We start from the raw sequence: 24,630 nt of genomic DNA, 5'->3' as shown, positions 1-24,630 counted from the left end.
CGACCTGTAGGATAAGACTACACTTGGGTTTTGTTTACATCATTGCTACAAGAAATAGGCTGTTTTAGGAAAGCCTTAAAAATTCCCTAGTTTTCCGACCATTATTTGAGCCAAAAATTTAAAGTCCAGAGCCCTTCATTTTCTTTCTTTAATCTCTCCGACACAGCAAGAAGCAGCCAACCCACTTACAGTTTCTGCCCATCACTCTGTAATATGGCAGTCACCACTGGGTCCACAAAAAGGCATTTTGTTCTAAAGTGTTCACTTAAAATGACTGTTAACTACCATTTACTACCAATAACCTATCCTTAATGCAGTGGTTCTCAAATTTCAGCATTCATCAGAATCACCTGGAAGGTTTTTATAACACAGATTGCTGAGCCCAACTCCCAGGGTTTCTGATTCAGTAGGTCTGTGTTGGGGCCCAAGAATTTGCGTTTTTAACAAGTTCCCAGATGCTGATGCTGCTGGTCCAGGAACTTAACTTGAGAGCCACTGCTCTAATGGAAACAGGTCCCCCTCTGCCTTCAAACCCATCAGGTCAAGTATCCAAACCCCAATTTCTATCCTTGAGAGTCTGTTGCCTACACATGCTTTTGTTGCAAAATAGAGCACCAACAGGGTTCAGTTGCAGGTAGTAGGAACTACTGTAGCTATTTTAAGCAGAAAAGAATTTAACTAAGTACTTTCAAATCATTGGAAAGGGTAGATAAGTCATCCCAGGAATAAGTCCTAGAACAAAATTGCAGATCTGGCTTACTATGGAAACTTCTACGTTCGTAGGCCAGAGTCAGAAAGCTGCTAGCAGAACTGCAAGCTGCTGGACTGTAGTATTCCCTCTAGAGTCACGTCCCCCCAAAATAATAATGAGTTTCCCGTGTGTCACTGCATTTGTTTGAAATTCACGTCTCACTCAAGTTTACCTCATTGCCGAAACCAAATCTATCTGGAACCCTAGTTGCAAGGGAGTCAAGGAAATGTATTTTTGTTAGCTGTCTAGCCTCTTCAGAAGATGAAGACTCACTAGAAAAAGGTTGAAACAGATGTTGATGGAGCCTTGCTATCACAAGGACTAGTGAATGTTTCCCTGATGCAGCTGAGACACAAAAAAAAGTTAAAGAATTAGCTATGTGAAAACATGGGAATATTCATTCTAGGCAGAGAAGAAACAAAGAGACCTGGAAGACAGCCTTCTTCTTCTCTCTTGTAAGATAGAGATTATTAATTAACCTTAAAAATAGATGGCAAATATATACACACCTCCCCCATCCCTGAAAAAAAAAAGATGACAATTTCAGAAAAGTCAGTTTTTAAAATTTAGAACATTATTGCAATAACAAGAGAGGCTACCACATATTGAGTCTAACCCTCCACTACTTCAACCCAGTAGAGGCTAGGGTCCTCTGTTTAAGCCAGGAGCTGTGAAATCTTCTACCTGTGAGGAAGCAGGACCAAAGTGACGTGTATGGAATTGAGCATGAAAAATACAACATAGTCATAACTGCCAAGGTGCACCCATCCATGTACCTTAAATGCTGAGAAAATCAGAGATTGAGTTTAGGCCCTGTACAGGAAAGTCACTGGCAAGATCTAGATGCCACTCACAGTATGGCATTTGGTTCCAAAGTGAGGAAGCAGTAAGAGGTGCTTGAGCCCTGTGGATGCAGAGATAAATGTGTTAATATCTCAGAAAATGTTAAACCTTAGAGATAGTCTACTCCAACTTCCTTCTTTTACACATTCAAAAAAGCAGGCAGAGAGGTTGAACATCTTGTTCAGGGTGACAAAGTGAGTGAAACATCTGGACTAGCACCACCAATAGCAGACATTCCTTTTTATCACTTGCTTCACTTTGCTTTTAAGTTTCTGTTTGTGGTCGTCATCTCATGCTGAAATGTAAATATGGTAGCTGATCTAGCATTTTGTCAGCTGGACATCAGTTTACTCTTTAGCTCCTTATCAGTCAGATGGTATTTAGAACAATTAGTTTGAAGATCGCTGCAAAATTAAAATATTTTTATAACTCTGACTACTGCTTTAACTCAAGACATTCCTGCACTTAAAGATTAACTCTCGTTCCACTGTTAGTGGCTCTTCATGTCCAGAGTTGAATTTATTTTTTTTATTTTTAATTTTTGCAAGAATGGTGAAAAAAGGGCCATGGTATTAGAAAAGGATCATAAAAAGGTGACTTATGATATAATTCTTTTAAAGAGTCACTAGAGGCCAACTAGTTTCTTTATTAGTTTGAGTGGCAGATACAATTAAAGAACCCAGAAGAATACATATACCATCAAATTGTCAGAATGAATCTTTAATCCAATGAGCTTTGTTTTTTTATTTTTTTGCATTCCATATTTGGTTAATTTGACATTAATACCATAGTCCTGTAAGAGCTTGACCATATTTGAATTAAACACTAATATCTAAACTGTTTTGTCCAAGGATTCAGACATTGTGTTCTCATATAAGTAAGTAATATTGGGTGGTATTAGGTGGTATCACAGTTCCAGTTGTTTTGAACAACCATAAAAATACATATATATATTTATATTTATAATACCTTATTGTTTTACAGAATCTTTAAAATATGTTCTTTCTGTTAGGATTCAAAACCATAATGCAATAATAAAACCCCCTGAAGAAAATCAAACTCAGAAATCTCATTTTCTAATTCTAATGAATAAAACAGTCACTAAAACAAGAAACTGTGAAAATCTGGAACTGTATATACATCCTATGCCAGAAATACCACATCCTTTATTCCCTGCTATTAGTAAATGTATTTTCTGCTATTAGCAAAATGTATAATATTTTATCCTACAACGTGATAAAAATAATAGGTAATTACGTTTTACTTAAAAATCACCTTTATCCCAAGCCTTTCTAAGTTCAACAGAAAGTTGAATTTTCTTGTGATGGTCAAAGAAGCATAGTACAAGAGCTTGAAAGGATTTCTGACTTCTCATGGCTTGTTAATAATCGATCCCAGAATTCTGAACCTGTATATCACTGACCACAAGGCTCTTATGGAAGATGTTTGCATGTCCCCACTGGGTCAGCTCAGAATGTTTGAGTTGTAGTGTGCTGTGACCAAACAAGCAAAAGAAAAGATTCTTTTATCTTAGTAGAGAGAGATTAGGAATTACAGTAGATAATGGAAAGAGGCACAAGCTGTTCTGGCTTCTATCCTGTAGCTTTTAGAATGTTCTTTGTGGAAGGAAAGAAAGAAAACTTCCTGCTGTAAGAATAATGATGCCCTAAGGAAAAAAACATCTGTTCTCCTGTCCATTGCACTGTATTTTAAGGAAAGCAACTGTTACCTGCTTTGAGTTAAAAGGTGGGCTTGTTCCCACCTCCACACTTCCCAAACTTGAGTTACTGCTCCATCTCTGATGTTGGAGGCTGATATAAACAACTAAGCCCTTTATCTAAACATTTTAAATCCTTCTCTCTTCCCTTATTTCGGCCCACACATTAACCTATGGAATTGACTTAACAGAATGCGTATTTTCTGGTCAGTTTTGGACTTGGGAAAAAATACTTAGTTTGAATGAAGAGGGTGACATTCATGGAAAGTTTAAACAAGTCTGGTATATGTAAGTGAAATCTGAAGTCCAGAATAAAAAGGAGAATGTGCAAGTGCCTTCAGATTTGTAGGGAAATCTACTTTCGATTGCTCCGTAAGATTTTATTATTTTGACCTTTTGACTTCCCAAAAGCCAAGTAGTTCTCTCTCACACACTGAAAGGAAACCTAAGGGGTTTGAGAACCTGGCTGAAATTTCTTAATTTTTCTTCCCTCTACTTCAAACCACGTAAAGGCCTCTGTTGGTCCAGTTCATCTCAGCCTGATCTAACTAAAACAGTTAACAAAGTGCTGACAGGGTAAATGGTCCAAGGGCGGAGGAACAGGGGTTCCTTTAAATTCCCATCCCACAGGGCCCAGCAAGACATCTAGGAGAGGAGCCTGTGTGCTCTGCTCAGTCAGAGGGAGCCAGGGCTCCTTGGTCCAAATGAATGTTTTTTAATAGGCACCCAGGTGATTCTTATGATCAGGCTTGTGTGAGGCAAGTATGGTGGGAGACAAATTCTGCTAGTGTGAGCCCAGGATAGCCCTCCTGGACTGGAGGACTGGCCTCCTCATTCCTTAACTAGCTGGGCTGCCATGGGCAAGAAAATTAACCTCTTTGTGCTTAAGTTCCTGTACTTAAAAAATGGAGCTAGAGTGTCTACTTCATAAGGTTGTCCTGAGAACTAACCATAAAATCCTTAGAACATTATCATTACCCTTCTTACCAGTTGATTTGCAGCCCAGAGCACTGGGATGATTCCAGAATATTTACTCAATAAATTATAAATTTCTTTAGAGTGAATAAGACTGGGGAGGTATAAAGGAGCCAGACCACTAGAGTGCTTAGTGCTGCTCACCCTTCTAGGTACAGTCTAAGGGTGACAACTCCCTTTTCTCCACTTAGCCTACCTTGAACCATATTAGTTACTCTTATGTGGCTCAGTTTTAAAAATGCAGGGAGTGGAGTTGCCACTGTACAAAAAGGTTTCTAGTGTCTTTCCTTAAAAAGAAAAAAAAAAAAAGCCACAATATACTATTTCTCTGCAGCAAAACTAGAAAACTTTATGAATCACTACTGCTTTAATTAACAGCATTATTTTTTTCCTTCTCTCCTTACCTAAGGCTGCTGTGGTGCCATCTGCCCAGACCCTTAAAATTACTGACTTTAGCTTCAGTGACTTTGAGCTGTCTGATCTGGAAACAGCACTGTGTACAATTAGGATGTTTACTGACCTCAACCTTGTGCAGAACTTCCAGATGAAACATGAGGTAGGAATGCAGCGACATCCTTTGGAAAAGTCTATGTGTGTGTGTGTGTATGTAAGACAGAGAATTGATTTTGAATGCAAATATGGAATAGGGATTTTTACATTTTAGTGATTAATATACTGTCACTTAATATATACCCGAGACTTTTAATGAAAAATTATCATTATCAAAAACACATTTAATGGGCTTCTAGTGTATATCAAGTAACAGGGTGAAGACTAAGGGAGAGTGTTCCTAAAAATTGGAGCGGGATGTGCAAAGGCATGACCAGAGAGATTGGGGGGTGGGGGCCAGGAGTACTGTTGAGGGAGTAAGAATGGCAAGAGAAGCAATGGAAGAAAGTGAGAAGCAAATCATACAGAACTTTGTAAGCCATACAGATGAATTTGGATTTTACCCTGAAAACAATGGTGAGTCACAGGAATTTTATGCAGAGAAGTAGCATGATCTCATTGCAGTGGTTATAACAATAGTGTACAGGGAAGGACCAAAGCAGAGTGAACTCCTTTGAAAATGAAGGAGGAAATAAAGAGGCCTGATGTGAGGCCACGCTTTTAGTTGGAACAGGGTCACCCATATGGGTGAAGACAAAAACTGATTTTAGCCTCTGTTGCTTACCTTATTCACTTCTCAGATAATAGTAAAACTTAAATAAATATCTTCTAATATCAGTTTGAAGATACCAGGGAATTCTGTTGTTTCATAATGGCTATGTATTATAATATATAACACCAAAGAATAAGAGGCAGCAGAAAAGACTATTTGAAAAAAAGAATTCAGTAATCTTGCCTTTAAAGATTACTTTTTCTCATCAGTTGAATGTCTAGTCTCCTTGTACAGATTTCCTATCTGAAAATTTAAATATCTTGAAGGCCTCCACTATTTGGCACTGTATTAATTCATACAACGAAAATTTGTTAACATATACTGTATACCCAGGACTGTGACAGGTGCACAGTTCAGTGATGAATTGTCCCTGCTCTCAAAGGCCTCACAGAAATGAAAACTAAGAGTGAATATAGCTAAGATTAATACATTGTCATTTATGGTATTACTGGAGGCCCAAATATGGTTCTTCCTGAATTTAACCAAAGTTTATGTTACTCTTTCTTAGGTGAAAATAAAGAACAGTTGTCCATAGACTCTTACCTAATAATACTTTTGTTAGAGTGTGTTGATTAAGGGATGTCATGTCGTTTAATTATTTCAACAAGTTCTCTAGAAAGGCTGTTACTGGGGTTACTGTTATCCCCATTTTACAAATGAAGAAATTGAGACACCATGGTAGAGTAGAAAGATCATGGATTTTTGAGTCATAGCTCTGCTACTGGTTAGCTCTTTTTTCCTTGGGCAATTAATCACTCATATTCTCAGTTTCCTCATCTCTTATTAGGGGTAATGGTATTATTCTCCCCACGAGAGTTTTGTGAGAATTATACATGCATCTGTGATTCTCTATTTGTATGCATGTGTATATGTGTACTTATCTATAATATTCTGTTTAACAAACAGGTATAGAGTCCATGTCAGTTATCCCATTCTTAGGCCAAGTTTGACTGGTTATATCACTCATCGAATTTCTCAACAGTAGGTCATAAGGCTCATTTTTTAAAGCCGTATCTATTGATGAGATGAAGATCTCATTTGGAGCCAGAAGTTCTATGTGAATCTCAGTTCTGCTTCTTGCTAGTTACAGGATTTTATAAACCTATATAGTGTCTCAAATCCCTTTCCATTCCTGAGGACTCCCATTCTTGAAACTAATGATGATTCTGTTGAAAGGACTTGGCCAGAACAGAGGAATGTGATTCTTGTACTTTTAAACAAAATTCATATAAGTTGATTTATTTCTTCATTGGCCTTTAGATAGCATTTGAGGGTTGGGTAATGAAGATAATCACTTAAAGTTTCTGTAGAAATCTTTATTCTTACCACTTGTTGGGTTTTTATCTATGAGGAAAATATTTCCTTTTAATGCCTGATTCATCATCCTACCTTTTCTGGTTGAATAACTATTATTCTAATTCTTGCCAACAACAACTTGAACATTGCAATCATTCTGGCTGGCCTTCCTTCCTTAATGCCTCTTCTGTTTTGTTTCTTTCATATATTATTGTCAGTGTAATTTTAGGATTATGAAATTAAAATGTTAATGCTAGAGAGGATGTTAAAATCATGAAGCTGTTGTGACTAAAAATATTTCATATTGAAAGACAGATCTTCATGTTCTCTGCGTGGCTTCTAAATCTTTAGTTATTCTATAATGATTGTAACCATTGCCTCTTGCTGATCTCCGAAACAGATTCTTCATTCTATTCGAGCAAATCTGCATGCTTTGTGCTTATTTTCACTTTCCATCTTTTACATCTTTTACATCCCTGAATAATGTCTGTTCCACTCTCTGCCACAACAAACATTTCTCTTCTGCAGAGCCTGACTCAAGACTATCTGTTTGTAAGAGAACTCTAGACTTGACTTCATGCTGCTTCAATTGCTATTTGACAGTATATAAACTTGCTCTCAATTTTATGTTTATTTATTTATTTCCTTTATATATGCAATTTTGTTATTTTCACTACTGATTGAGTTTCTTGAAGCAGGAGCTAAGCTGTTTTCTGTTTCTTCTTTTTCTCTGGTGGCATCTTGAGCTCACCACTCGGGAAACCTTCCATAATTGTTGGAGACTGATTCAACGCATTGAACATGCTCTCTAGAGTCATCCAAACTGCAAATAACTACTCAGTAGTCCTGTACAAAATACTGTCTTACAAATTTTAATGGTGTCTAGCATATCCAATGAGAATTTACCAGATATGACCATAATTTTCTTGTATGCTGTTGAGAACATCCTGGTAACAGAATCTAAAACTACTTAAATATAGGTACTACTTTGTCCATTGGGTTATCCAATTCTATTAGGTCTGTCCTAATAAAAGGAAAACAGAGGAGTCCATTAGGAATTATGTTTCATAGAGTCATTTTGGTCATCGTTTCACAATATGTGGTATTATGTATTTAATTATATCTGTACATTTATGATTAGTAAAAAGATATAGCCAAAGACTAAATTTGTTTTTTCCTGTTTATTTTTCTTGCTGCTTTAATTAATCACCAGTAATTTTCTGTAACATATTTTCTAAACATATCAAAGAGAGTTTATAGATCTTACTTAAAAGTCTCTCAGTAAGATTAATCTCCCAGTAAGATTAATCCATCACCTTCCTGACAGACTCTATTCAGAAATGAAAAAATGGTGAAAGAAGTTGCAGTGTGCTTGGGGTGAACACATTCAATCTTAGGCATACAGAAATCTTCCGCTTGAAATATGGTAACTCAGTGGGTAAAAAGGTTAGGAGACATTAGGTTCTTTGTTATCAGAATTTCCTGTAAACTGAGCAATAGAACAGGAATAAAATGACCTGAAAAGAAAAGGGAGGATATGGAAGCACTGATTTTCCACCAAGTCTTTTATAAGTAGTTTCTACCAACAATGAAAAAACCTTGTTTTTGACCTACTTCTGCAGCTAATCGTATTGTGTTGAATTTTGTCAAAGCAACATTCTTTTCCCTGGTACTTTTTCCATTTTCCAGGGCAATGTTTGAAGCAACTCCGGTGATATATATAGGGAGAATCACATATTTATTTTACAAATCCCCAAAAGTATAGTAAATCACTCAGATTTGAAGAGAGGCAGATTCTGATGCTAACACAAACCATGTTTAGGGCCCATGAGTCTCTGGGGATTTTATTTAATACACCACTTAGAAGTTAAATTAAACCCAACTCTTGAGACTTGCTGAAGTCTGCCCTCCCCCCGGCCATCTTTTAAAGTATTTTTTATATGGACCCCAGGGCTTTATTTGGCACATATTATTTTTTAAAAAATTACTTCTTTGTAACCAAACAGTAACTACCTGAATAAGTATAATTTAAAAGGACAAAGAACTAATGATGGCATTGTCTTGTAGCTCCAATTTGTCCTTGGACATGTACTAGATACCTTGTTACTAGTCCACCCCCAGGTCCTTGCACTAAATACCTTCACAGATATACAACATGAGAGCATGGGAAGAACTTGAGAGTGGCTGCTTTTATGGCTGTCTGATGGTGAATTCATACCTATGAGACTCTTTGGACTCTCCTAGTTGATGACACATGGACATGGCACATGGACCCATGGACCTTATATATATATAACCTAGTCAGTGCCCTATCCTGCCAAAAATACCTTTCTTAGGGATGTCTTGTGTTTTGTATCAATTTAATTAGCATGGTGGTTAACATGGTAGGCTGTGAAGTCAAACTGCTCAAGTTTGAATTTTGGCTCCATCCCTAACTAACAATGTATCCTTCAGCAAGTTACCTCTCTGAGTATCAGTTTTCTTGTCTGTAAGATGATCCAAATCGGAGTATCAGGCTAACTGTGAACACTTTGTACAGTGCCTGGAACATAGTAAATGTGTGAAGATGTTGGCAATTATTGTTACTACTTATGTTTTATTCCCTAAAGGTTCTTTGCAGATGGATTTTAAGTGTTAAGAAGAATTATCGGAAGAATGTTGCCTATCATAATTGGAGACATGCCTTTAATACAGCTCAGTGCATGTTTGCTGCTCTAAAAGCAGGCAAAATTCAGGTACTTTTTAGAGCCATTCATATATCTAATGTATTTTGTTGCTTAGTAGTAAAACGTACAGCATATTCTTTCAAGTTCACTTTAAAGTGCACAGATAATTATTTAAAATAATATTTGCTGCCACTTACATAATAAGTTAGATTTTGTTAATTAAAGAGGACTAATCTGGCAAAACTACTTAGTTGCTAATTTTCTTCCATATATAATGTATATGGCGTATTAGAAAACCTTTAAAATAACTTCATGTTGCACATATATAGTCTTTGGGCAAATAAATATTTCCTTCTGAGGAAAACACTACCTTATTAAGAAAAAGTATCACATTTCTCTTGTTCACATTCAACCTGCTCCATAGTAGAATTCCTCAACAACCACCCAAGTCCTGAACTTGCTTAAGTTAGGGGTCTCTACTGCATTTTCTCTGGAGCACTCAGTAAATTTTTTAAGTACTGTTTCATAGAAAGGATTTTGGTTTCATATACATTGACCAGAGACTGTTTAAAAGGAAGATCAATGCAGAAAACGTTCAAGTAATTCGTTCCTTTCCAGGCCAAATTTTATCCATATCTCTGTCCTTAGATTCTAACTTCAGTGGGAATCGACTAGTTATTCCAGGTAAGTGATTCCAGGCATCCATCATATAACTGTTTTTAATTCAGAGCTTCCCTGCCCTTTTCTTTTTGTAAATAAATTCTTAACATGTTATTCTCTGTGTCTACTTTCATAGGGTGCACATTTTAACAGGCTAAATCTAAAAGAAGTGATTGTTGTTAAAGAAGTGAGGTGAAATTAAATACACTAGTAGGATTTTCCTACCTTAGCAAACACGTGTAGGTTGAGTATCCCTTATCTGAAATGGGACGAGAAGTGTTTTAGATTTCAGATTTTTTTCAAACTTTGGAATATTTGCATTATACTTACTGGGTGAACATACCTAATCTGAAAATCCAAAATATTCTAATGAGTATTTCCTTTGAGACTCATTGGTGCTCCAAGACCTTCAGATTTGGAAGCATTTTGGATTTCAGATTAGGGATACTCAACCAGTGTAAGAAATTGTGTAAATTTATTTTGGGGTATGGGAAGGTCATAAGGATTATTGACACTGAAAACTATCCTTGTTCTCTGTGAGGAATAACAAAATGATGAGTTTTGTGTTTGTTGTAAAACCTATTTAGAGTACTGAGAGTTCTAGGAAAATACAGCTGATGATAATTTTAAGTTGTATCTTTTTTGCTAATGAAGGGGAACAGTATTAATGATAATACTCATGGCAGATACTAAAAATTAACCTATATTTAGCTTGGGAGTATATTATGTAATTTTTTGAAGCCAAGTTTTCATTTCAAATCGTTTTCTTTCTATTGTTTTGCTTGAATTAACATTGTCTGCATTCCTTTAGGACACAGCAACTGATAGCAGAGAGTGAACAGAATCTGTAGGGAATTAAAAGAGAAAAAAAACAATTATTTAAAGTTTATTATGATTATTTCACATAATAATTAAGAATTAGCAATACTTACTATAGGTAGACAGATTATTAGTTTATTGAGGCATTTCAGCTTTTCCTGTTGATAAGTGACATTTGTGGTGATCCCATTGTGAATGACAAAGGACAACTGATTCCCTGAAGAAGAGGATTCTAGGGTTAGTCCTTTGTGACTATAGAGAAGTATGTATGTAAAGCACTGAGGGGGGAAAAAAAGATTACTGAAAAGAGGTAATATAATGTTCTTCACCACATTTTATTTGTTCTCTCTTTCCTCCAATGTCTTTGATCATGCAGAACAAGCTGACTGACCTGGAGATACTTGCATTGCTGATTGCTGCACTAAGCCACGATTTAGATCACCGTGGTGTGAATAACTCTTACATACAGCGGTAAGACTTTCCCAGTAAAGCAAGAAAATGTTTTCTTTTAATTATAGGGCTGTATGTTTCTAAGTTAAAGCCACAGCAAAATTTGATGGTAGAAAATTGCAATTGGTCAAGGTCCCATAACATACTCTGGTTATATTTAAAGGAAATGGATAAAATAATGCAGGTTCAGTATTATGTTTATAATTTTTCAGCCCTGAAGTTCAAAACATATTTATGTTGAGAATCTTATTTCATTAGATAATTACCAAGAGTTTTACTTTAGTTTATGTACATCCAGTTTAACAGCTCCCTTAGAAAACTATTAAAACTAGTTCAGAAAAGGTAACATTTCACCCTGCAGTAGAAAAGATAATATTTGAGAAGTGCTTAGCTCAGCCCTGCATACTTATTAAGTGCTCAGGAGAAGGAGGCTTTTGGTCTTAGTGGAAGCTATATAGCACAGTGTTGGAGAACTGGGACTCTGTCTAATTTCTCTATACCATAACGTCCTGATACATGAAATGGAAATAATAGTTGTAAAAGATAATACACATCAATAGCAAGCAGAATACTTGGTACCTATTTAAGTCTTAAATATTAGAAGCAGATGCTAGAGATGTACCATCATCAGATGACTGCTCATTGGCTGAGTTTGAGAGTGAGATACTATCCATTAGGACAAGCATTTCAGGCTCCTTTAAGAGCCATACTTAAGTGACATTTGAGATGACAAATGAGAGGATAAAGGTGACATCACTTTTCATGAAATGTTTGAGCCACTGTGATATTTTTATTTTCTTGCAGGAATTTAGTTGAAAGGTCTACATTTTAAGTGCAAGATCTCTTACTACTGAGCATTTTTTAAGTACACAAGTGATTCAACTAATGGACAGATCTCTCAAGGAAATTCCAGATGTCTGATATCTAGAGGGAATTTCAGAAAGCTCTCTAATCACATTCTCCTTATCTAAATAAATGGAAAACTTCATGTAGAAAGAATTGTAGTGATGTAACAACCATGTCCTCTGCTGACCTTTGATGGGAAAAGATAGCAAGGTCTTGCCTGAGTATCAGAGTCTGGCTGTTTCCTCTTGAAAAATCTCATGTTTTGAAGAACTGACTGAGTGACATGTCCTTTGTCCCCTGAGCTTTGTCATGTGATTACAATCCTGAGCCTCACATAGACACAGAATAATTATGAAAGGGGACACTGCCATGAAAAGACAGATAGTGCAGAGTCAAGCCACATAGTATGCCCCTCCACAGTCAGCACAGCCTAAAGATCAGAATCAGCATGTGCTACACTGAACATAATATTATTAGTATGTGGATTATTAGTGTATGGATCGCTCTAAGATACTATATTGCCCTGCTTTAGAGTGAAAAAAAACACTCAACTATTTTTTCCTTTGTTTATTTAAAAATAATTACCCCAACAACATCTGGAGAAACGTCATCTCCAAAAAAAAAAAAAAAAAAAAGAAAATGTCCTGGGAAAAACTCATCGACTGCAGAATCTTGCTTTCACACACACACCACAAAGCAGACTTCAACTTTAAAAAAAAAAAAAAGTTAAGCAGTTTCAAAGATTCTTCCTACATCCCTGTGGTTTTAGTAGAGGAAACCAAGAATTTTCCAGGGATTTCTCTTTTTTTCTTTCCTTGCTGGTAAATGAGTGATACTTAAAGTAGAATTTTCTTAGGCAGGGGACTCAGGGGAGTGAGTACCATAAATATTCCCGTGTAAAGTACTATCTTCTAAAAAGGTATGCTGTGTCCAGCCCTCATCAGATATTCAAGCTAATATTTAGAGAAAATCAAAATAATAAAACAATGCACAGAGATGAAAGTAATTTACCAAAAAGAGAAAAAATGCTCATGTGGTAGCAAAGTTAGAAACTGAGGTTGTCCTCATTCATTCTTGAACATCTGTTCAGAAAATTACCCTGAAATTACCTTGAAAGAAGATATTTCTTCAATAGAAAGTTGGCCCTTGAGTCGTCATTTGATTATTTGATGCCTTCTTTGATTAGGAAACTACCATTGTAGAGGAGTTCTACAGGTATGCCAGTAGCATGTATGAGGGAAGAGTTCACTGCTCATGCTTACTTCTCCCACTTGGGTGAATCAAGAAAAGAATGAGGGCCAGGCACGGTGGCTCACACTCGTAATCCCAGCACTTTGGGAGCCGAGGCAGGTGGATCATGAGGTGAGGAGTTCGAGACCAGCCTGGCCAGTATGGTGAAACCCCGTCTCTACTAAAAATACAAAAAAATTAGCCAGGCATGGTGGTGGGTGCCTGTAATCCCAGCTACTCAGAAGGCTGAGGCAGGAGAATTGCTTGAACCCAGGAGGCAGAGGTTGCCGTGAGCTGTGATCTCACCACAGACTCCAGCCTGGGCAACAGAGCAAGACTCCATCTCAAAAAAAAAAAAAAAAAAAAAAGAAGAATGATCTCAGACAGATACTGAATTCTTATCTCAAAAATAGGCAGTAATAGGAACAAAATGGCTGAAGTGCAGACAACCACTAGAGAAAACACAATTGTAGCATTTGGGTTGTGTAGAGAAATTACCTGCATTAGGCCTGCATTTAATATAAGAAGACTGTTGTAGATGCATTTATTTAATTAGATTCAAGTTTGGTGTTGATAAAATAATGCAGTGAAATTATGTTATGTTCTAGGCAGATAGATAATGAATAATTATTATACTAGGGCGTTTGCCCTTTGCAAGGCAGAAAGAGAGTAATAGAAGTATAAAATATGATTCTTGTCATTAAGGAATTGTCATAGTCTCATGAAGTAATAGTGATCACTACAAGAATGTTTCTAGTCCTGAGTTATGTAGAGCAGGACTGTAAGTGTTCAGCAGAGAAGACTGGTCAAGTCAGATGTAGTACAACTCTATTGTTAATGGAGGAAATGAGATGTAAACTTGGTCTTAAAATATGGGTAAGATTTAGAAAGGAGAAAGGATAAATATATTTCAGGAGCACCATGAGGTAAGCACTTTCTTGGAATAGTGGTAATGGCTAGCTTGACTAGAGTTAGAAGGTTCACATTGATTAGGAATGAAAAAGAAGAGAATGAACAAATGGAAACTTTCTGAGGCAGGGTTATAAAACTAAGCAGTGCATTATAGATTTGATATGGGTGGGAAAAAGGAGCCTCTGGAGTGTGTAATAAGCACACGGTTTTAGGAAAGAAGTCTGAATGTAAGCTACAAGGTGAATGGGTAGAAATTAGAACCACAGAGCTCAACTAGAAAGCTGTTACAGCAAGTCAGATATAAACTGAAAAATCACATATTGGCTAGAGAGAGGAAGAGGGTGAAGGAGAAAAAGAAAGTTTTTTAATTTAATAATAAGCAGCTAGTTATATGTAAGCATGAAGGAAGGAGATATGACTTCTGGTCCAAGAAATTGGAACAGTGATGGTGCCATTGATGAAAATAAAAGAGCTGGGAAATATGTATATGTGTGCACTGAGAGAGAGGGATGACAAGAATGGAGGTTAGGGGAGTTCTGGCAATAAGTCGAGTAGAAGATAATAAATAGGGTGGTAGTTAGAAGTGGTAAAATGATCAAACGAATGTGTTTTTTTTCAAGGTTAGAGATGCAGTAAAATCAGGGGGAAAAAATCTCCTGGTAGCCACAAGGATATTTGTGTATATTTGTCCTGGGAGAACTTGTGCTATGCCATGACTGTCTTCTCTGCTATAATAGAGGACAGAATTGAGCTGAAGTCATGGTCTGGCAGTGGGAGTAGAGGGTCAGCAGGATATGAGAGACTTTAAAGGGCACTACACCAGCACAAAATCACGTGTGAAGTTCAAGCTGGGTAAAGTCCATTTTATCCATGAATGAGATGATCCCTGGTCAGGTTGGAGATCTTGAGAGCCTGGAGATCTGACTATGAATAAAGTGAAAGTTCAATTCAATTAGACCTACGTCTGTAGTAAATACTAATAATAGAAGCTAAAACTTTATATAGGCCTTATGGCATTTGAAACGTTTTTGCACTTTTTATGTATTAGTTTATTTAGTCCTTATACCACCATACAGTGGCTGTGATGGTTATGGTAGTTAAGAGCCAACTTGAGCCACATGGCCGGCTTCAAATCTTGGCTTTTCCTCTTACTCTGTAACCTTGTGCGAGTCATTAAACTTCTCTATGTCCCTGTTTCCTTCTTTGTGTAACAGAATAATTAAAGTACCTATCTTCTGGGATTTTCATAAGGATTAAAGGGGTATAAATAGATGTAAAGTGCTTAGAATATTTCCTGACACATGTTAAATGCTCTACAGGTCTTAGCTATTTTCACAAGGGAATGTTCTTAGCAACAGATAGGAGTTAAAGATCTTGCTTTGTCCTGTGGTCAATAAAGGAAGTGGCAAAAATACTGTGCACAGTAGAACCTAGTAGCTGTGGAACAAAGAAGCAGAGCCCTGTCCATCGTTATGTGCAAAGAGATAATCAGTAGTGTCAAGGAGGTCAGAGAACTGTGAGGTCAAAAGGTGAAATGAATCATCATTATGAATATCTATGTCATTGAATATGATTATAGACAATGAGAAAGCAAAAAAAAAAAAAGGTTGATTGGGAGAAGAAGGCAATATTGATGATTTGAAGAGAAATGATGAAGTAAAGAACTAAATGGGATTGAAGGTTACAAAGAGATTGTTAGAGAATTGAGCCCAGAGTAATATATACGGCTGAGAAGCAGAACCAGAGACATTGTTAGTCTTTGGTGACATAGGCAGACTGGGGTGGCAATATAGTTCCCTACCCCCATGGGGCCTTCATTTTCTGTAGATTTCTAAGGCTTCCTATTTCTAAAATATTGGTCTGATTTCTGCATTGGGCATCTTAATACTACTGTCAGAGATAGACCAACAACTGTGCAGAACAGAGGAAAATGCAAAGTGAGTGTGCTGGTCCATTAGGGCTCACTGACAGCAGCGTAGGAACAAAATTCTTTAGCAGTAGTGGTTTAAATGGGTCCTTCTGTTGCAATTTTAAAGAAGCCACATAGTCTTGTGTTTGAAAGAGGAAAATGCAACAGATATAGAATACACTGATCTCCATGAATGTTTTTATATACAGGAAATTTGGGGCATTTGTCACTCTGTTATTGATTCATAAATCTGTATTTTTAGAATCTAAGTAAAGACAAACACAGTTTGCATTCATCTATCTCACAAGCCAAGAATTTTCTCTAATGTGAAACAGTCCCTTCTGTGTCATCTAAAAATGTAATGTTTGAAGTTCTAACTTGTTTGTGTTATATCCACCTAATAGCATTTCATAGTCCAGCCCCTAAGTAGGTCAATGAGTGGATACTATGTGCCTTTAAAGTACTTTGGTATCCTAAGACAGTGTGATGTGTTGAAGAGGATATACTTGAATGCCAGCTCTACCATTTATATCAACCTTGAGCACATTATTTTTCACTGAGCCTTTGATTGTCTAGAAAGCAAAAAGATGGCAACTTTAGAAAGGTCTCAGCCGAGGTTACCCTTGAGGCACAACCTGAGATGAAAGTCAGTGTGCATATAGCTTATTTGTGAATATGACCCCAGGGAGCAGGAATGCGGGACTGGGAAGGAAGCAGGGAAGAAAGGAAAGGCAGTAGAGGGATGAGTTATCCAGATGTCCACCCATACTGGGTCTTAGTCTTCCCAGGCCCTTTGGAGGAGTCTTATGAAATAAGACCCAGAACTGTTGACTGGCAAGACAAAGGCAGTTGTCCCTAGGTCTATGTACTCCACTGGTCCAAGGTGGTCCGCAGGCCTTCACTCTTTCACACTTTCAGGTTGAACAAATATGAGTGCAGAGAAAATTCCTTTGGGCACCAGCTGTGGGGTCAGAAAGCTCTAAGGCAGAAGTGAGAGGTATTAAAGGTAGGCTGGGGCATTCTAATTGGTACTTGCATGAAGTCTGTTAAAGCATGCACGAAACTGGACACTACATCAGTGGATGAGTAAGAGGTGGGATTGAGGGTTTTGATGTGGTAAATGGGAATTCCCTGCCCAGGGTTATTGTAAAAATTAAATATAATAAACTAAAAAAACTAAAGCACACTACCTGACATGTTATAGGCTCTCGTTATAGGCCATCTCCCTGGATGATCTCATCTACTCGCATGCCAGGATTACTATCTGCATGTTGGTGCATTCCAAATCTATATCACCAGCCCAGACTGAGTTCAGACATTTATATCCTTTTGGGTCTATTTCAGGCACCTTAAAATGAACAGATCCAACATTCAGCTAGTCAGCTTCCCCTGCTTCATCCCCCATCTTTGATCATCATCTCCCTTTTCCTATGGCAGTAAATGAGGTCAGCATCCCAAGGCAGAGACTTTAACATTCATACTTTTTCCCTTTATCTCCCTCATCCCCTCATCTCCCTCATCCCACTCCTAGTCAGAAGTCATTACCAGTTCCTATCTGATCTACTCTTAAACAGCTCTCAGATGTCTGCTTCTCTTCCTTTGGGCTGCTGCCACTCTAATCTAGGCTCTCTCTTATTTAGATTACTAGAAGTTTCCCAGTAGTCTCCTAACTCCCAGTAGTCTTGATACATACACAATATCTGTTTCCAGTAAGTTCATCCTTTTTCAGAAATGTACTCGTGTTACTCTGTTGATTGTCATCCCATTTTCCAATGCTAAGCACAGTACCTGATCCATAGTCCAACTCACTAAATATGGAAGGAGCAAAGAAGACAAGAAGGGCAAGAATTAATTTGAGAAAGGTTAGGGCAACAGTAACATTGATAAATTAGCAATATAGACAACACTTTAAACAATAAGAATAGATGAAATTATCTGTCCTCTTACCTTTATTTTCACTATACTATTTTCGTTTTCCCTCAGGTTTCTCTCACTTTACCCATTTTTCCCCTACATTACATTTCTTCAGTCTTAGGTAGCTTCTCTATCTTCAACAAATTAAATGCAAAGTAAAATAATCATTCAGATAGTAATAGGGAGAAATAACAAATCAGTTGTATTATCCACCACTTGTATATGGAGCTTTACAATTCACAAAGCCCTTTCCTATAAATTTTATGAACAGAGGCTTTCAGAAATTTCATCTTTTTCTTATGAAGAAATAGTGAAAACTATGCTTAATATTCACATGTGAAGGGTCCTGAGAAACATGAGGTGGAGGATTGTGCTTGTTGTGCTTTCAAGCTTTATTTGTGACTGTCTCAGAGATATAATGAACTGAGTATAATGTCATTTCCTTTCTCTTCATTCAGCCAAAGGGTCTCTACTGCCACCAAGTTCAATTAGCAGAACTAGCAGGATATTCTGCACTAAAATGACCTGGATCCCACATGGGGAACTTTCCAACTCAGCCGTCTCTTTCCTTCCTTCCAAGGGAGCATGTGCCCTGAGTATCCTTCTTTTTCTTGCCTTTCATCAGTCATACCCCAGTTAATTCCATCTCAGTTGGTCCTTTTCTTATTTGCAGGCACACATGAATAAGCTGACCTTCAGCCGAGCATTATTTCAGAGGAAAAGCTAATGTGAATTTGTTTCAGATTTTATATCAATTGCAGTTTTGAAATTGAAAAATATAATTGGTACAACTATTTCAGTGGGTTTTTTTTTCCATGTTTGGAGGTATTAATTTTTTGATCCTTACTTCTATTTTAATCAGTATTAAAACCAATGAAATTGTTCATACTTTGCACTGGCGATGGTTCCATTCATGTTTGAAAACAGTTTGACTCTTGGTATTTGTTTCCCAGAGATTACCTCACTCTTTTCTCAGTAAAAGGAGGGAAAATTGTTGATTAATTTTGTGAAGTAGTCTCTTTTTTAGTTAAACAGTAATAAAAATGTACTGATAAACTGGCACATTAAGGAAATTGATCTTTTTTCCTTTCTTCAACAAAATATTTTCAGAAGTGAACATCCACTTGCCCAGCTCTACTGCCATTCAATCATGGAACACCATCATTTTGACCAGTGCTTGATGATTCTTAATAGTCCAGTAAGTACCTAATTTATTGTTGTGGAATTTTAGAAGAGAGCTTTATAAATTCAGTTTTATTTTTAGTTCTTGGATTTATTCCCAGCATCATAAATTCTTGCACATACTTTATTCCTTTTTGGGTAAGGAAGGCAAAGCCAAAACATTTAAGATCCTCACAGCCTCACTTCTCTAGACAGCCAGAACTGTCTACATGTTGCCTGATAAGGGAAATTTGGTTATTCTACTCTATGTGGCTATTCCAAATTAGAAACAAACAAAAATGTGTATTTTGTGGCTCTCAGTTAATTCTGGTTTTTTTGAAATGAAGTGGTTTCTATAGCTCAAACATTTGTTTTCACAAGGCAATACCTTTTCTTCTTTTTACTGAAACTTCCAGTTACTAAGAAACAATTTTATTAAAGAATAAAGCTATTTACTACTTGGTGAAATGAATATTTATCAACATAAGAAAGCATATGCTATGCTATGCTAAACATACTTATGTTAAGGAAAACAAGATAGATTTAATATGCACCAGGATATTAACAATGGTTGTGCTGGTGTAATGAAATTGTTAATTTTGGGGGGGGTGATTGTTCATTATTTACATTATCTCCTGTGTGTAGGTATTACCTTAATAATAAGAAAAAATGAAAGTTTTAACTATTACATTGAACATACACAATGCATGACATATAATCTTAAAACAATTTTACCACAATATCACTAAGTTTACTCAGTGGGGCTAGTTCTTTCCTGAGCCCTGGAAAAAAATTCAGGGATTCCCATCACTTTTCTGGTCATGATTTTATAAGTAAAAACCCTCTAGTTACTTTAGGTCCCAATATATAGTATAGAGTTCTCAAGTCAGAAACCAAAATGTGTACGCCTGGGTAGCAGTCCAAATTTTGAACATGATTTAACGTTTCACGTTTTCTGTTACTGCACTGGTAGGCTTCTCCCATTCCCTACCTTGTGTTTCTTCTAACTCCTTCCTCTCTCCCCAGCCTCCATGTAGTTTCTTACCCCTTCATACTTGGAGAATGGGAAGGGAGAATAGGTAAGAAATGTTAAAACATTCTTAACAGACTGGTACTGATGTGAGTGTCTTGCCTTTTAAGACAAGAGTCAGACCCAAGTCTACTCTAGCCCCACCTCCACCCACTAAATGATAGGAGACATACACAGGGACTGCATGCCCCTCTCTCTTACCTGAGGTAAAGGGGAACTCACTCTCATGCCTCCCTCAACACCTCAGTGTGGAGGAAGAGTTAAAAGTTATATAGCCTGTTTTGGCACCCTCCTTATAAAGTCTGTATGTGGTCTAGTACAGATTGTTTTTCTACAACATGTGATTGTTTAGTATGAATTATATCATGTGTGATTGGGAGGTAGAAGGATGGTATCAGTATACCATAGACATTCTATCATTTCATACACAGCCTCCCTGGGGTAAGAGGTGCCAGAATTATAGAAGTTGAATTCTGACCTTCAGCAAGAAAGAAAAAAGCCCTCCCCTTAGCTCCTGCATATGCAGCCCTTTCCATTCTTTCTTAGGAATATTAAAAATGAGCACTTGCACCTGAGGCTGTCTCCCTCACTTTGGACTGCTGTAGCCTCTCGGGAGCTTGCTCTTCTTTCAATGCCCACCTTAATAGCAGACTTATTGTCTCAACAATCAATTCTATATGCATGATTGCAGGGCCCCCACAAACCAGCATTTCTACTTGATTGTTTTTGTCCATCTTTAATGTCCTCAGAGATAGCCTCCAGACCAGCCAGACTGGCCCGTCCAAGTTACTTCCAGAGGAACCAATTCTTGGTTTGGTTTGTGCTCTGGTTACAAAGTTGCATAGGTTTTGAGTGGTCTTTCCCAATACCATTTTTTTGCACAATCCATGTTATTTTTAGTGTACAGTTTTTCAGAACTGAAATTTCTCAGGAATGTATATGTCATGTTATAGTAGGAATATCTGTACTTTTGCTATCTGTGTGTTTCCACTAAAACTTTCATTTCAATATCGCATTACAAATTTAGCCCCAAAGAAAGAAAATATGCTAACTTTTTTAAAAGCATATTTTACAGTATTCCTATCAACTGACCTGTTACTATGTAACTTATTATGTAATATGTTGTTGCTTAATATATAAGGAATCTGGTTATCTATATGGCTGGCTCAAATTATAAGACCTATCTATATGGTCTATCTTTGTAAGCATAATTACACAAGAAATTATATCCTCAGCCTTTGGGAGTAAAAAGTAAAAATATAGCACCAAAAGACATTTCATCTTCCACTTGAAATTATTTTATCTTAAAATAAGTATCAGAAGGTATTTTCTGAATAGTTTTCTGTTTATCCTAGAATCTAAAATGATTTAGTATTTAAAATAATGTTTATGGTTGTAATTATAGATTATTGTCATTAATTAGATCCATGCCACGATTTCAGCATCTAGTTATCCTCTAACCAATGTGTTTTGCCCTCAGCCTAACATACCCAGAAGTTCCACTGTCTTCATAACAAATCCCCTGCCTTCAGATCTCTTTCCTAAGCATCTGGGTTTTTTCTTGGCCCTAAGATATAGGAAGCATATCTGACTCAACTTAGAGATGTTGTTTTGATTGTATTAGGAGTGCCTGGTCTATGTATTTTACTTAGTTCAAGATTAGAGAACTACTATGCTTTAAATTACAGACAAGAAATAAAAAATGGTTACATAGTGAAAACTTTGAATGATTTGCACATGGATTAGCTACCTTTTAAATATTCCTTATAGATGTTTCAACCCACGCTTTCTTTCTCCACTGACCAGTAAGCACCCTTTGGCTCATGCCCTTTACCCATCTATATTAAGATGTCCCTAAGGAATATGCACTGTTATCATAACTGACCAAGTTAAAATTATATAAATTTGCACCAGAAATGTTATTGGATTTATTTAAAATGTCATAGAGAAGTGACTTTTTTCATACTCCATTGTTTAAAAATTTTACCACTTCATTCTTCATATCCATTAATATGGCTTTGATTTTTTTCAAAGTTTTACTTGCTGTTAAATTATAGCAATTAGTCTGCCCTGTGGAAAAGAATAGCTTTAGATTTTAAGTCTGGACTAAGGCTTAAAGAGTATAAAAGTTGGAAAAACATGCGTATATAGGCAGATGAAGCATCATGAAGCAGTTTACATGTATGACAGAGGGGTGGGGTAGGAACATAGAGGAGAAACATTATTTCATGGTATTTAAGTATGCCCTCCACATTCATGAGTTTAGAATACCGGGCATGTGTTTAAGATATGTGAATGTGTTTCCAGATTTTGTTCTTGTCCGCAGCTTCTCCAGGGTACTAATGTTGGTTTTCTTTTTTTATAAAGGGCAATCAGATTCTCAGTGGCCTCTCCATTGAAGAATATAAGACCACATTGAAAATAATCAAACAAGCTATTTTAGCTACAGACCTAGCACTGTACATTAAGTAAGTTTTAAGAAATAACCTGAGAAATAGGTCTTTGAAGTCTTTGCATTGTTTCAAACTTTTGACATCCATACTGAGAAATTTCAAAACACAAATGTCCTGGCAAAGCTGCTTATCAGACTATGGAGCAGTTTCTTAAAGGGTAGCCAGAAAAGTCTACTCCTTTGGCTTACTTACTGCTGAACATTAAGAATATCTATTATTTCTGATGTTTATCTACCGCTGTGTCTCTGAAACTATATACAAATCTAATAGCCATCTCAAGGTCAGTCATTCCAAGCCATGTTGTCCCAAGATTATATAAGTCATTTGCTTTTCCTCCTTTCCCTTGCTCCCCACAACTTCTGACCATTTCATGACTCCTTTATACCGTTGTTCAAGCTTAGTTGGGCAGGAAAAGGAGTTACTGCCAAGCAAGTAACTCTTGTTTCTTTTCATTTGATTTTGGCAGAAGAATATTTATGTAGAACTTTGAAGTTGTTGATTAGAGTCATCTCTGTGATTATGCATATTCATGATTAAACTGCCTTTCTAAAAACTAGAAAACACTTTCCTGCATTTGAGCAATCATAAGTTTCCAACTCCTAGCTGAGATCTTTGATGCATGTGTAGGAATGAGGGGAGTCAGGGAATCACACTCAGGATTTCCTTGTAACAGGAGTCTCCCTTCTTCTGTAAGGGATTCACATTTATGGTTGTAGTCACTCTTAGGAGAAGTAAAAACCAAATAGAATAAACACACAAAAACATCTGCCAGATATCTACTCTTATACATCTAGAAGTAACTGTATGTGCCTACTTAATTGGTTTTTAGAGCATTTTGAGGTTAAGACAAAATAATATATATCAATAGTATACTTCAGTTTATTAGAAATAATTGCAGAATAAGGATTATCAAATTACCAAGAATTTGAAAAATACCTGTAACCACAATGCCTTTCCAACCTTTATAGGCCACATGGGTCTCTCCTTTGAATCCTTATGAAACCTGCTTTTCATTTTTTATAATCATACACTATCAGTTTTATTACCAAAGTTTTTCTTGAGTCTTGTGTCTCCAGGTAGATATTAAACACTGCAAAAAGAAAAATTTTTGTCTTATGCCTTCTCAAAATGCTTAACAATACTGGGCACGTAAGAGGTATTCACTGTACACCGAATATTATTATATTCACTGAAAAATAACAAATATTATTTTAAACTTTACCTAGTCTTTATTTACTTCAGAAGCACTTCGTAACTTTATATACTTTTTATCCTCTCTCATGAAATAAATGATAAACTGAAACCTATAGATTATGCCATACACTTAAAATATCTGAAATCATTCTCAGCATCAAAGTTTTAACTCATACTGTTTCATTTTTCTTAAAATAACAAATATTCAAGAATTGAAATTACCACTATTTGTGATCTATAGTTAAAAATTAGGTGAGATTTAATGTTTCATCGAAAGCAAATGATAGAAGGGGGAAAGTGAGGTATTAAAGATTTGTAAATGATGATTTTTTATACTGGGTTCTAAGATGGGAAAAAAATAGACTTTTTTTTTTAACCAAAATTTACTCCATGAGTCTTTGTAGAACAAAGGGATAAGAGCCCGGGTAATTGTTATAACTAGCAATTTTTTTTTTAAACGTTATAGGAGGCGAGGAGAATTTTTTGAACTTATAAGAAAAAATCAATTCAATTTGGAAGATCCTCATCAAAAGGAGTTGTTTTTGTAAGTAGGTTAACTATCTTTAAAGCTGAAGTTTTTTATCTAGTTAATTTTCTCACCATTTTTTCTCACTATTAGTTTTTATTGCAATTATTTGTTAT

At 36.4% G+C, this 24,630-nt stretch overlaps 1 protein-coding gene across 4 annotated transcripts in view; it reads left to right on the top strand.

Moving 5' to 3' along the window:
• The window catches only part of PDE5A (phosphodiesterase 5A), a 136,014-nt gene that overhangs the window by 99,975 nt on the left and 11,409 nt on the right, over nt 1–24,630 (top strand). For all 4 annotated transcript variants that reach the window (XR_004052778.1, XM_010364869.2, XM_010364868.2 and 1 more), the window contains exons 12-17: nt 4,696–4,842; nt 9,354–9,479; nt 11,266–11,360; nt 19,261–19,348; nt 22,709–22,809; nt 24,455–24,532. Coding sequence is in view for 3 of the 4 variants with exons in the window: in XM_010364869.2 (XP_010363171.1) it covers nt 4,696–4,842; nt 9,354–9,479; nt 11,266–11,360; nt 19,261–19,348; nt 22,709–22,809; nt 24,455–24,532 (635 nt within the window). In the remaining variant the exon portion in view is untranslated. The remainder of the gene's footprint in view (nt 1–4,695; nt 4,843–9,353; nt 9,480–11,265; nt 11,361–19,260; nt 19,349–22,708; nt 22,810–24,454; nt 24,533–24,630) is intronic.

Source organism: Rhinopithecus roxellana, chromosome 2 (assembly GCF_007565055.1).
Source record: "Rhinopithecus roxellana isolate Shanxi Qingling chromosome 2, ASM756505v1, whole genome shotgun sequence".
NCBI classification, from domain to species: Eukaryota; Metazoa; Chordata; class Mammalia; order Primates; family Cercopithecidae; genus Rhinopithecus; species Rhinopithecus roxellana.
This window is presented reverse-complemented; position numbering and strand designations above follow the sequence as displayed.